Raw genomic sequence first — 14780 nt, forward strand, 5'->3', positions numbered from 1 at the left:
CAGTTCCTAATGAATGCTTATGTAGCAGCCGGAAGGTTGAGGGGCTTTGGAGTATTAACCTTTCACAAAGCTAAACTTCGCTAACGCTGCTATCATGGGTTTTCAGCAATATCGAAGGTGCTCCATTCATCGTAATGTACGAGTTCTATTTTATTTATTTAATATATGAATTAAATTGTTTTAAACATGTTTGTATACCATTCTGAGCCTGAGCAGATGAGATATACATTTAATAAAATAAATAAATAAATGTTCAGTTCTGAACTAGAGAGAGATTGTCCAAGTGCTGAAAAATTCAACTGGGTTAGTCTTTTTACAGAACCACTACTAAATGGAAAGGGGGATTAATGCCATGCATCTTAGAGCTTGATAAGTAATCCCTTTTTAATCCATGCATTGTTTCAAGTGACTTCGTATCAGGGTACAAGAACTGTATGGCTGAATGTTACTGGGGTTTAAGGATTCTACCTTTAAAATTTGTGTTAAAGGAATTTTAAAAAGCACACCTTGTGTGACACCTGCCACACCACAAACTGCAACTTGCTATCCTTTCTGCTTCCCAGCTACTAAATCTATGGAAGTGTCCCTGATTATTGTTACTTCTGATTACTCTAGCTACCAGTTTTTGAGTTGGAATGGCAGGGTCTACTACTGACACTGCTATCAACATCATGCAGATTAACACATCTCCTGGGTTTGTCCGTGCTATAAAACTTTAAGGAAATTCTAGCCTGAAAAGGAGATTACAAATGCATTATTCCATTTAGACTGTGGCTTATAGTGTTTAAGTCAGTAAACGATCCTTTCTGAACATCTGGTGACTTCATATAGATTAAGATAAGGGATCAACCTGAAAAGCACAGATTTAACGCCTTAACCACGTTTGATTCCTTAAAACAATTAGCGAGCACAATTCACACAAGTGTGATTTTCTATTCCTAACTCAAAAACAAATTTAAAAAAACCCCAGCTAGCACATCTACTCAAGGCAGGACCAGTGCAGACACAGTATCATAATTTGAGAAAGCTGACATAGAAACATCCACGTTTATTTTATTTATTTATTTATTTATTATTTAAATTTTTATACCGCCCCATCCCCAGGGGCTCTGGGCGGTGTACAACATAACTAATATAACAAAGTCGGGAGCAACAATGAATAAGATAACAATAACCCATAAGGCTCCATCATTAAAACATACTAAAAACATATTAAATTGTGTTAAAACAGCGGTAGTCATACTAAAAGTCATACTAAAGGCATACTAAAAGGCGCCCGGTAAGTCCTTACCCTTAAAACTCTCCCCTAGGGAGCAGCGGGACTCCTCCATAGGAGGATAATCTACAGGATGTTTTAGCGAGGCAGGGGCGCCATGCTCAGCGGCTGGTTTACTCCAGTTAGTTTCTGAAAAGTTCTTGTTAACACTATCATTACATAGCTTAGCCAAGTTTCTGAACCACATTTAAGGATGAGGAAATTTACTCACAAAAAAGAAAGAGTTGGACAGAAACCCTGAGTGCTATTTAATTCTTTGTTTTTTTGTGAGTACATCTCCACTTTCTTAAATGTGATTCAGTACTATAGATACACTACTAGTGTTAAAACCAGAGCTAATTTTTAAACCTGGATGTTTCTAAGTTAACATCTGCAACCCACAACAGTTTCAAAAGCTAGGCTAGAAGTGCACCCAGGACAGGCTTAACCATAGTTAATATTAGTGAAGATACGATCTTGAACCATGGTTAAAGAAGCATGGGAATAATTCAAATGAAAGAGGAAAGGGGCTGGAGAGAAAGGAAGCACATAATCCATGCCATTGGCAATCTTTTAACCAAAGCTCAAGGACCAACAACACACCATCACCAGTCAGTGGAGGCAAACCACATCGCCAGTTATCTTCATGATCTTTTAAAAATTGTTTAATTATGTGGTGTTAGCAGTTGTGAGTTGATGGAAGAGAGGAGTAAAAATGCTTTAAAATGAACAGAGAGGGGAGCCAGACTCAATTTGCATGATGTCTATAAGACTAATGAGTCTTCATGAAATTTGTTTTGAGATAGTAATTCAGGACTAGTCTCAATGATATTTAATGCCCCTCACTGTTGACACAAGAATTTGCAAAACAAGGGTAAGCATCTCTCTCTCTCTCCCTCTCTCTCTCCACATACCTTTATATGCAGACATATATGTATCTATCTCTCCTTCTCTACAAATCCCCCCCCCAATAAAAACTAGGGCGACCATCTGCTCATGCACAGATGAAAGGAAACCAAACCTGACCAGAATTTGTCCACTATGTCAAAGCATGCTTATTTAGTAGATCTAGTACAGGGACTTGGATGCAGAGACAGGAAAAGGAGGGAGAGGAAATGACAACAGACAACAGTGAATGTGGTGAAAAAGTATAGCAACAATAAGCAGGGAGAGATGATTGCAAGAGGGGAGATAACAACAATCAGGTAGAAGGGAGTGTGTGTATATGATAGCAATGAGGAAAATAAGATATCATCTTCCCCGCCAGTCAACCTCCTGTTATAATTTACTTTTGTATGTTCAAGAAATCAGGAAATAATGCATATTTTAAGCATTCACTAAACATCTCTGGGACTATCTGCATCTATCAGTTTCTGAACATTCACTGCAACATATACATGCCATCCCAATGACATCCCTGATGAAAATGGAAGAACTATGCTTTTTGTACCATAGATTTTTCCCTGGGAATGTAACTGCTAAAAGGATAAGTCAAGACTAGCCTGTAGGCAAAACAAAATCCAAGCCTTTGTAACAAGAGCAGGAGAAGGAAGATCAGAAGCGGGTTATGAGGCATGAGAATTACCTCAGCTCTGAAATGAATTGATCTGTGTGCATTCTTTGTAAATGTGAACTTAGTCTAAAAATATGGCAGTTTCCATGCAGGCAGCTGCACAACTCTGAGTTAGATACAAATGGTTTGTGCGGGAAAACAGCTTCTGCTTAGTCAAGCAGTAAAGTCCTTTGCTCACTCAGCTGTTACATAACAGATATCTATCTACTATCACAGTGTCTCAGCATCACTTCAACAAGACAACCTACTGTGTCTGAAGTTGTTTGAAGACTTTTTCCCAAAAGAAACTCAAGAATGATTCTCACCATAGTGGCAACTTCAACTGAGTATATGTTAAACAATGGGAAAACCAAGGAAAAATACAGAAAATATATACAACCAATATAGACAGATAATTAATTTGTAGTTGATTTCCCTCAATGCTGGGTGTAATTACTATCCCCTGTCCAAACAAAAGATGAAAATATAGGTAACCTTTCTGGCAAAAGGAAATGCACATTAGGGCTCCTTTCTGACATGATGGAGCTACATTTTTTTCATTCAGCCTCTGATAAATAGCATCCTGATGTTAGAAGTGACCTTCTTAGTCACTCTACAACTATACAGAGAAGAAGAAACAACCCAGTGCCTTCCACTGCTGTTGTTTCAACCAAGTGGCACCAAGTAAGGCAAAATCTTCATGAAAAAGAAGTCTTTGGTCTTTCTCCCAACTGACCTGGTAAATCTGTGTCTGCATTATTCCACTGCAAGTAAATAAATTGTAATGAGAACATTTTCCATCATGTGAACCTTCACTTACAGTTGCAAGTGGCCAGGTTGAGGCACAAGTCTACTTCACATGACAAACTACTCCTCTAAACAAAATAACCTCATTCACATTCAAAAGTATTGAGCCTCATTTTCCCCCCACCCGACATGTGTAAGAATTCATTGTCATGAGAAAATGTTCCGTCATGTGAGCCTTCACCTACAGTTGTAAGTGGCAAGGTTGAGACATGGGTCTACTTCTTTGAGAACTAGGCCTCTTGTTGCATGCTGAAGAAAGAGAAGACATTAGCCAGGCTCTTTTCATTTGGTCTATTCCAGGGGTAGGGAACCTGCGGCTCTCCAGATGTTCAGGAACTACAATTCCCATCAGCCTCTGTCAGCATGGCCAATTGGCCATGCTGACAGAGGCTGATGGGAACTGTAGTTCCTGAACATCTGGAGAGCTGCAGGTTCCCTACCCCTGGTCTATTCAAACCAAAAGCCTACTAAAGCCTAAGTGTACTGTCAGAAGACAGCCAGCAGGGTATAGTGGCTAAGAATAACTCCCTGGAGGGAACCATGTTGGACTCCCTCGCACTCCCCTCCCACAAGAAGCCTGCTGGGTGACTTTAGGCCAGTCACAGTTCTCTCAGACCTCTCTCAGTTCATGCAAAACCAGGCAATGGCAAACCACTTCTGAACATGTCTTGCCTTGAAGATCCTATAGGGTTGACATGTCACCTATGACTTGATCTCTCTCTCTCTCTCTCTCTCTCTCTCTCTCACACACACACACACACACACACACACACACACACACACACACACACACACACAAACACACACACACACACTCTGTCAGTATGTACATTTGAGCCACTTTTTAGGTATGTATTTATGCATATATGTATATATTTTTGCTTTTAGGAGCAGGACCTGCCTTGCTTAGCAGACAGAGCAGAAGATATTAACAGGGTTTTTTTTTTTCAAATCAAATGGGAACCAAAAGTATTTCTCTATGTTTTCTTGTTCCCATATTCAAGCGCTGTCCCAAACATCAGAACCATCTTTCAATGGTAGACAGTCGTATAGGTGTTGACATTAGTGCCTTCTCTGAAAAAAAAACTTTTACTTGTTGTTGTTGTTCTGATGCATCATCAGCTTATGCTACGCCACTGAGCAATAGTAGCTCTTTTGATTATTTATTAAAGGGGAAACATCAACAACATGTGCTGTCTTTGTGAAAGGGGGATGACTGGATGTATTTTGCAGCAGGTCATATGTATTCAGGTAAAAAAGTCTGAATAAAACTTGGTATTCAAACTCTATGATATGGAGTCAGAGAAAACCACATCCTTCAATATTCCGGTGAGGTATACATGTGGCTGACAAATAACACATCTTTAAAATGATATGTAAAACACAGTACAGTGTACTAGCCATAATGACAGACCTAGACCAGAAAAGTCCAAGTCCAAATCCTCATTCAGCCGCAAAGCTCAAGTGGGGCAGTCATTTGTCAGCATAACTTGTTTCAGTTTGTAGTGAAGGTAAAATGGAGTGAAAGAACTCACATATTGCTGCAAGCTTTTTCGACAAATAATGGTACACCAAAAGTGCTACTCTGTATAATTTAGCTATAGAGGTTGCAATTTGTCCTTACATCCATGAGTGCAGCATTAATGTAGTTGCTTGATTCCCCATCAACAGAGATGAGAAAGGGGAGGCACCGATCCAGGGGGAGGACATCCATGCAGCGGTTCTTGTCATGATTCCTGGGTAACAGTCCAATACTGCAATCTTCTGGCCGGACCCGAGGCGTTACTATGTTAAGGGTCTGTAAAACAGAGAAATTAGAAAGGGAGTTAGTATTCTACCCCAGAAAAGACGCAACTTTACACATAAAAGACAAATTCTGTTTTGTCCCTTCTGTTTAACTATAAGGCTTGTTTCAAATACAGGAAAAAGTTCCATATGGATTATTTTAATATTAGAATCTTACTACTGAAAGCCCAAACATGAAAAATATGATGAAGTTAAACAAAAAGGTGAGCTGGCAAGATTCATGGGGGAGGGGAAAACCTGTTCTGGGGCCCAAACATGGTGCCCACCAACACCTTTCTTGGTGCCCATCAAGTATTTTGAGAAAGTGAGTAAGGTCAGGTAGGTTTCTTGCCCAGCAAGTCTTCTGATGGGCAATTGGAGATCTGAATGGCTAGGCAGATTAAAATGATATTATTTCAATGGCTGCTGCCACCACAGTGTTAATTTTGCACTCTTTCATTCACCTCTCCCAGTGTATATTTTTAAAATCATTTTCCTTCTTTCCTGCACTTCCTCTGTATGTGTGGATCTGTATGTGTGGATCTGTCTCTTGCAGCAGCCATTTTGTGATTGCTCTCACCTCTCACTGTCAGAATTCAAAAGGGGACACCTGTCCTATTCACTCCCTGTTGCTGTTCTCTCATACACTCTCCCAACTTCTACCTCCAACTTTTGGGCCCACTCCAACCATTCAGAATTTGCCTTTTCTCCATCCTTTTACTGGACTAGCGCTACTCTTTCCCATTTGTTTCACCTTCTTTATATCATCGCCGGGCCCCTTCACTGTATCTCCTGAAAGAACAACAAGGGAAAGAGAAGCAGGTTGGTCTGGAGAAGGAAGATGTAACTGATTCTAGATTCCTCTCCTTACCTGCTCCTTGTGAGACTGGGCAACTCAAAATGTTACCCAAAATCCGGCAGGTTTTCTTTTTAGTTGTGGCATCTGTGTATGTGCAGACTACGCTGTAAACTTATTTAACAACAACAAGCAACTTATGATTTTTCTTTAAACCTGGGAGGTCCCACTTATTTCCACGCAGGCTTTTACTTAGAGGTTCTTTCTTTCTTAACTGCCTTGCAGTCTGCTTCTGGTTTGAGGTCTGTTTTAATGGTTTTTGGTTTTATTTTGATAAGTTATAGAGATTCTACTTGTAAACTACCTCAAGCCAGGACTACGGAAAGGCAGCACAAAATCTTAGATAAAAATTTAGATAAATCAATCAATTTGTAAAACGCTATATTGGACCTGTGGCTAGTCCTGTTGTGCAGATTTGCCTATCTGCATAGAGTCCAGTCCTCAGCTATTAGATACAGGGATACTGACCAAAAGACATATCAGAAATTGTCTGCAATATAGCCATGGGTACAAATTGGTAGCACCATTCAGGTGTTGGGCTGCTGCATTCTCTAGTCACTGAAACTGCCATAGGTACATCCAGTGGCCCGGTGAGCTGCCTGAAGTCAAAGTGCCACAAGGGTGACACTTGGTAAATCCCTGTAGTCCACAAATGACCAAAGTAAATGATTAGAAATAGTTGGTAAAATTTACTCCAACTAGGCCACAATCTCCACCTGAGCATCAAAGATAAAAACCTCCAACCTACATGTTTTATCAACCATAGAGAAGGATATTCCATTGACATAACCAAATAAGTCCCTTCTTTAGGATATGATTGATCGCTCTGACCACAGCACAGCTCACTTTCTCTGGTGCTAATCCTTCATTTTTATAAGACTCATTGAAAAAACACAAATGGAAGTGTACAGATTTCAATGGTTTGGGACTATTACTTTCAATAGAAAATCTAGTGGAGGGTCTTGGGAAGACACTAAATATGCGTAGAACACAGCCCTCCCTTTAATCTAAAAACCACAACCCAAATTTAAAGCAAATTCAACCAAGGGGTTCATTGAACAGATGATTGAAGTAGGTGCTCTGTTGCTATTCCCTATGGGGGACTTTCAGGGACTGGGAATGATCAAATGACATAATTATTGCAGGACAACTAGGCCTGCCTCTCCACTAAAGATCCCCCAAGTTTCAAGTGAATTGGACACCCGAACAAGGTGTTCCCTGCTATCATACTTGTCAAGAAACAAGGGCTCCACCCTTACAAAGGAAGGTAGTAATGAAAACTGCAGCTCTTTATGCCATTGACCTTGATAAATTAGGTGAGTGGGCTAAGAAATGGCAAATGCAGTTCAATGTACCAAAATGCAAAGTGATGCACATAGGGGCAAAAAATCCAAATTTCACATACATGCTACAGGGATCAGTGCTATCAGTCACAGACCAGGAAAGGGATTTGGGTATCTTAGTTGATAGTTCCATGGGAATGTCAACTCAGTGCATTGCAGCTGTGAAAAAGGCAAATGCTGGGGATAATTAGGAAAGGAATTGATAATAAAACTGCAAAGATTGTCATGCCCTTATATAAAGCAGTGGTGCGACTGCACTTGGAGTACTGTGTTCAGTTCTGGTCATCACATCTCAAAAAGGATATTGAAGAGATAGAAAAAGTGCAGAGAAGGGCAACAAGGATGATTGAGGGACTGGAGCACCTTCCTTATGAGGAGAGGCTGCAGCATTTGGGACTCTTTAGTTTGGAGAGGAGACGTCTGAGGAGAGATATGATTGAAGTCTATAAAATTATGCATGGGATAGAAAATGTTGACAGAGAGAAATTTTTCTCTCTTTCTCACAATACTAGAACCAGGGGGTATACATTGAAAATGCTGAGGGTGGGGATTAGGACTAATAAAAGGAAACACTTCTTCACGCAACGTGTGATTGGTGTTTGAAATATGCTGCCACAGGAGGTGGTGATGGCCACTAACCTGGATATCTTTAAAAGGGGCTTGGACAGATTTATGGAGGAGAAGTTGATCTATGGCTACCAATCTTGATCCTTCTTGATCTGAGGTTGCAAATGCCTTAGCAGACCAGGTGCTCGGGAGCAGCGGCAGCAGCAGGCCATTGCTATCACCTCCTGCATGTGAGCTCCCAAAGGCACCTGGTGGGCCACTGTGAGTAGCAGAGTGCTGGACTAGATGGACTCTGGTCTGATCCAGCAGGCTCCTTCTTATGTTCTTCTTATGTTCTTATGGCCTTGTTTTCAAAGGGCTACTTTCTTGCAAGGATCTGACTGAAAGGAGACTTACTAGGAGCACTCTATGCTCTTACTTTACAGGGATCTGAGTGGAAGGTTAAAATGCCATTGTCTGGGAGATCAGTAGAATCAAACTCAAGTGCATGCTACATTGCTGGTACATGAAATTGGGAACAGATTGTTGAAGGTTTTTCCCCCTTAATTCCCAAGAACCATAGATCTGTACTCCTGTTCTGGGAAATCACTGCAACAACCTAAACTAGAGTTTTCTGGGTATATCATCAGCTTGGGAATTTGGTAATGCACACCCCAAGCACTAGCAGCAAAGAGAATCGAGCTGCACTGTGGCCAGAGCAAAGCACGTGTAGAATGCAGTCATAGGGTCCGAGTCAAAATGATGAGGTTTCTTATATTTCTTCCATACTTAAAATAAGATTGCTGCACTGCCATTTGAATTTGTAGAGAAGAAACTATCCTCAGCTCAATGTGCATTGGAAAGTGGAAGGTATTCGATGTCAGACTGTGTCAGCTTCAGCTCAAAAAATGATAGCATTAATGCTAGCAGCTTAACTATGAAATTTACAGAATCAAAACCACATTGATTACACTCATTTATTTTTTACAGAAATATATGGTATGACCAGATATTAAAACCAGTCAGAATAAACAGATTTTAAGCTGTTGAAACATGTGGAATGGTATAAATCTGTGATCTCGGCAGGAATTTATGCACATTATGTAGCTAGTAGTAAGTCTCCAACACAAGCAGCCAAGCCAAAATGCTCCCCCACAAGCCTAAATCCCTTTGATAGAATCCTAACAGGCAGAAGTCTGGCAAAATGAACAACTAAGCTAAAATCTCTTGTAATTACATTCCGTTGTCAGGGTGTGCATGATGAGATGCATCATGCGAATGGCTAGACATTTGGCCTCTTAGCAATTCATCAGTGTCTCTTTCTCACTAATCTGATAAACCAACACTCAAACACGCCTGCAGACCGAGATTGTTCACTTAGCTACAAATACAGGAAAACCTATAATTATTAATGTCACCCTGGTCTCTTCTCACCATCTCTGCAGTCATTCAGTTGTTGCTACCAAGGAGCACAGTTTTTAAAGAGGCTGACCCCGGCTGACGTGTCCAGGTATCATTCTGAGGTACATAGTAATAATTCATAATTTGCAAGTAAAGTTTTGTAACAATGGTGCCTATGTTTAAAACACATATGTTGTATTTGGGACCACATGGAATAGGGAACTTTCAATTACAGCATTCAATGCATGGTGTATTTAAAAAGGTATGTGCCAGCATAGAAATCTGTATAGAAACATATCCTGCCACAGATAATTGGGGTCTAGCTGTGATGAGAATGCTGCAGCTCTTTCCCATAGTCCAGGGGTCTGCAACCTGCGGCTCTCCAGATGTTCACGAACTACAATTCCCATCAGCCTCTGCCAGCATGGCCAATTGTAGTTCATGGGATGGGAATTGTAGTTCATGAACATCTGGAGAGCCGCAGGTTGCAGACCTCTGCCATAGTCATACAGAATGCATCGTACAGGAAGTATGTTCTAAGAAATATTGTGGCAGCTGGTACATAATAAGGGAAGTTTCTGTGAATCCAACATCTAATTCTAAAGCAGAATTTTAAACTACATGCTGGCAAAAGGAGCACCTAAATTGGAATGGGAAGCTTGCTTGACCATTTCCATATCCACTACCTGAATATTCTTTCCACATTGATCAAAATGTAGAATAGGTTTCAATCTATTTCAAAAACATGATCAGTATTGCATAGGAGAGTCACAAAAAAGATCTTGGCAGGGCTTGGAAGACTGTTCTTTCTTTGGAAAGGGAGAAAACAGCATTCCTTTCTCAGTTATTTAAGAACTTAGCCTGGCACTGAAAACAGTTTGCACAGCTGAGCCCTGAGAAAGCCAAACTTCAAATTAAGCTATGGGCATCATACATGATTATCCAAAGACAGCTGAAGGGCAACCTTCAATGAAACAATGCAAAGAACTTCTTTCCCACTGTACATGTCATTCTCCATGTACAGTTTGGGGGCAAGTAATGACTCTTCACTAGGAAAGTCACACAGACTGAATGAAAGGCAGTGCTATGTTGTTTTATGCTATTTATTGTTCCCTCTGGGTGCCGTCTGTGTGTTTTTTTAATATCACTTTTCAGCGCAGTTTGTTTGGGTATTACTGATTAATTTGAAAGAATGCAAGAGATGCTGCCAGATTTCACCTTGGCACTCAAACTGGAGTCCCAAATGGGAGGTTCATCCAGATATTTCTGGTCCCTATCTATCTATCTATCTATCTATCTATCTATCTATCTATCTATCTATCTATCTATCTATCTATCTATCTATCTATCTATCTATCTATCTATCTATCTATCTATCTATCTATCTATCTATCTATCTATCTATCTATCTATCCATCTATCCATCTATCCATCTATCCATCCATCTATCCATCTATCCATCTACCCAGCCAGCCAGCCAGCCAGCCAGCCAGCCAGCCAGCCAGCCAGCCAGCCATTTATTAATTATTGATATTTTTAGGATATATTTGATACATTGATAGGATGTATTTAAGATATATTTGAGTGTCTAGATGGTGTCAGGGATTTTCTGGGATATTGAGAAGTGGGTCCTCCCCCCCCACAAAAAAAATCCCAGAAATATTCAGAGCTGTTTTTCTTTAATTTTGCTGTGTGCCTGCATTGGTGTCTTCTTGTCCGGGTTTGATATCAGTTTCTCAAGTTTGATTGCTTTGTTTCTGTCCACTAAAATTGGTTTTTGTCCACTAAAATTGGTTGTGTTGGTCATGCAGCATTGTGTTCTTTGTGCAAGTTGGTTTGCTTCAGTTGGGGTTTGCATTTGATGCTCTGGTTTGATATTTGCTTGTATTCTGGAGTATTCATTGGCTTGGATTTTCTGATTTGACATTTCTTCAGCTTGTAACAGATTCCTAGTTAGATGGAGTGTTTTGAGGATTCTGAGGTTTGACACTGACTGAATTATCTAATTTGATGTTTGTCCTGTTGGGCTTGCCATGTTGTCCTACGCTTCTGCTGAGATTATCTAGTTCTACATTGGTTCTTTTGCCTTGTCAGCTCAGTTTGCATTGGGAAACTTTTGGTCAGTGGTTGCTTTGGCGGCTTTTATGTCTTTGGCTATTCTTTGTCTAGGAGAAAGAATGGAATCACCCCATAGCAAACAATGGAGGATAGCTAGGGACCCATATAATTGGACCTCTTCCTCCAATTCACCTGCAGTTCTTCTGTGATTGTGGTGCCATTAGTTTAAGAGGCAGCCCTTACAGCCTTCCGGAAAGATTCTCCTAAGGGAATAATGGAACCAAATAACATTGGAGTACTAACAAAAATTGGATCTCAATACTAAACTGGTATTTAGAATGCCGGTAAGTAGTAATATTGTTTTTTTTAACAGCTCCCTAATATCTGGATTTGAAAAATATAGATTTTTTAAATAAGGTTTGCTTCCTAATGGGAGCCCTTCTAGAACATGATGCCTTGGACAACTCCTAGGGCCACCTTAATGTACTCCTTATTCAAGCTACTTCTGAGAATGCATAGTACGTATCATATTTCACTGAATCTAGATGTTGGTAACTGCAGGGTTCAGCAAAGTTACATAGGGAACATTTATTGTGCATTGATTGGAGCTGGCAACTGCAATAGGAATATCATACACCAATAAGGGCACCCTAATTTTGTTTAGCCAGAAAGCACACAGTTCCCTGTATTCTGGATCTGAAATATCTATTGGTATCTGCTGGTTTATTTGTGTAAAACAATGTATTTCAAACATTTATATAGCTATTTGCTTCTCAGTGTAGAAACAATATAGATAGGGTTAATAACCCTTGGGGAGGGGGGTCGTCACACTTTGGAAATGTTAAACCAAGAAATTAAGTCCCCCTAACTTTATAATAACCTTGTTATATGAGGTAAGTTAAACTTAATAATGTAAAACCATTTTCTAACAATTTGTTCTGTTCAGTTACAGCAGTTATGTTTTTAACCCAGAGTTATAACAAAAAAGGGCCATCAAACCTAATTGTTGCCTTGATATTAGTACTAAAAATTAGTACTAAACATTGATACTAGTAAATGTGCCCCACTTAGTGCACCTTTTTTTCTCCACTTCACAACAGCGTAAATTCCATTGCTCTCTAGAAAGGAAAAAAAATGAATGCAACATAAAATGAGCTGATAGGCAATCATTTCCCAGCCAGAACAGAAAGGTTTTCAGTACCTGATTGATAAAAGAGAGGCTGCAATCCCAAAACATTTCTGAGGAAGGGGGCAAGGGCCCACCAACTGTTAGCTTCTTAGAAGTGTGAAGGTTTGTTGGAGAGTCAATAGAGTCAATATATTCAGAAGTAATCTTATTTGCTCTTACTGTAACAGCTGAGACTTGGTATTAAAAAACCAGGAATTGTTTATTATATTTACATCCTACCTTCATGGAATTATAAGCAATATGGAAAGGGTTCCTAGGAGGTTTCTCAATCAGGCATTGGCTAGAATTAGTCCATAATCAGAGAGTAAGCATTTGGATCAATATGCTTGTATATAACTGGGACCCATTCACAGATCCTCCAGGATGGCTACACGTTTCTTAATCCAACTTCATTTGAGATTTGGAATATTAGGAAAGTATGTATTTCCCTAATCTATTAAGCAGAAGGGGATTCTCAGTGAAGCAAAACATCCTCTACTTCAAAGACAGGAAGAAAAGTAATTGACAGTTTGCCTGGGATTGGATGCATTCATTTGCATTCACTCACCCCTCTCTCATTCTAAAAGTAACAGCAGTGTTTTTGTATTACACACACATGCAACAGGGTCTGCCCAAAATTTAGAAACAGCATGCCAGCACATCCATTGCCTAGTATGACATTTTATTCCTTTTCTGATGTTCTCCTTAGAATTCAATCTAGCCAAATGGCTACCATATAACTGAGTTTATTATTTTATCTGGATTATAAACCTCATCAAAGAGGACATCGATAATCCCACTTTCCCCTTCCTCAGGGGACATTTCCCTGCTCAATTGTTACCTCATCAATCCAATGGCTTCAATTCATTTTGGAAAAAAAAATCTTATTTTCCTGCCATCTTAACAATTTTAAGTATAAAGACAGCAGCAGTTTGTTCCAGCTGTTGGGTCCCAACTTGACACTTGGTTCCAGGAACTGGCTTCAAACTCCCATGTGGGAGTGCAAACTGGGAATGTTTATGTGACTCTGCATTGGCCCTGCCATTCAGCTCAGGTGCCCCTGAAGGCTGCAGTCTACTTTTCAACCATGCTCTCCCCCAACACTGCTTTTCCTTTCTCTTGACAAATGTTACTGGACTTCACACACTGGAACAGGTTCGTATGTTGTACTCGCCCTCCCCAACTCTTTAGATTAGTAAATTTGCTTAGGTTAACATTTAGCAGAAATTAGGATATATAGAACATTATTTAGTGTGTGTCTAACTTTATATTCTGATTGCTAATTCCCTTTGCTATTAGTTTTCTTAATATATTCTTAATCATGAACCCGTGCCGGTTCATTCTCAGAATCTGCATGCTCCCATGAAGTATTAGATCATGTCCTGGACCCTGGTATACACCCAGCAAAAAAGCTCAATAATAATTGCCCTGGTTGCACATGTGTCAATACACCTGCAATTATTATTGGGATTTTGATACATCACAGAAGAATGCTCATACAGTCAAGATATATACATGTGCAGGCTATTTGGGTAACAAGGTCTGCTTAAAGCCAGCAATATTGCTGCATCATGCACCTCACCCGAATCCCAGAAGTAGCCAAAGGAACCATGATCTGGAGCATCTCATTTTGGCTGTTTCCATTTCTTCCCTCTCTTAATGTGCACACATAATCTCTTTTAGTAAAATTAACCAAAGAACAAGCACATTTTATGCAGAGGCATATTGTTTCAGCCCAAACAGATATAGAACATTTCCTCAGCCTCATAATAGCCAAACTGTTTGTCTCAACTTCTGTGCATATACAAATACACCCATGCACCTTACTCATACACTGACCCCTACACACATTCTTATTTCATACCCGCAACTGTGCAATGGGTCCCTCAAGCAGATGCCTTCCATCCTATAGCTCTTTCATATTCTACTATGACATCTCTTGAACTAACTGGACATCACACTTCCAAAGAGCAGAGAAAGCAATCTCAAAATTTGTTGTTGCAAAGTAT

At 39.9% G+C, this 14780-nt stretch overlaps 1 protein-coding gene across 2 annotated transcripts in view; it reads right to left on the minus strand.

Annotated features, from left to right (window-relative positions):
• Nucleotides 1-14780, minus strand: part of PTPRT (protein tyrosine phosphatase receptor type T) — a 477129-nt gene that overhangs the window by 16584 nt on the left and 445765 nt on the right. For both annotated transcript variants that reach the window (XM_048498724.1, XM_048498723.1), the window contains one exon: nucleotides 5239-5412. In XM_048498724.1, coding sequence (XP_048354681.1) covers nucleotides 5239-5412 — 174 coding nt within the window. The remainder of the gene's footprint in view (nucleotides 1-5238; nucleotides 5413-14780) is intronic.

This window comes from Sphaerodactylus townsendi, linkage group LG05 (assembly GCF_021028975.2).
Source record: "Sphaerodactylus townsendi isolate TG3544 linkage group LG05, MPM_Stown_v2.3, whole genome shotgun sequence".
In the NCBI taxonomy this organism is placed as follows: Eukaryota; Metazoa; Chordata; class Lepidosauria; order Squamata; family Sphaerodactylidae; genus Sphaerodactylus; species Sphaerodactylus townsendi.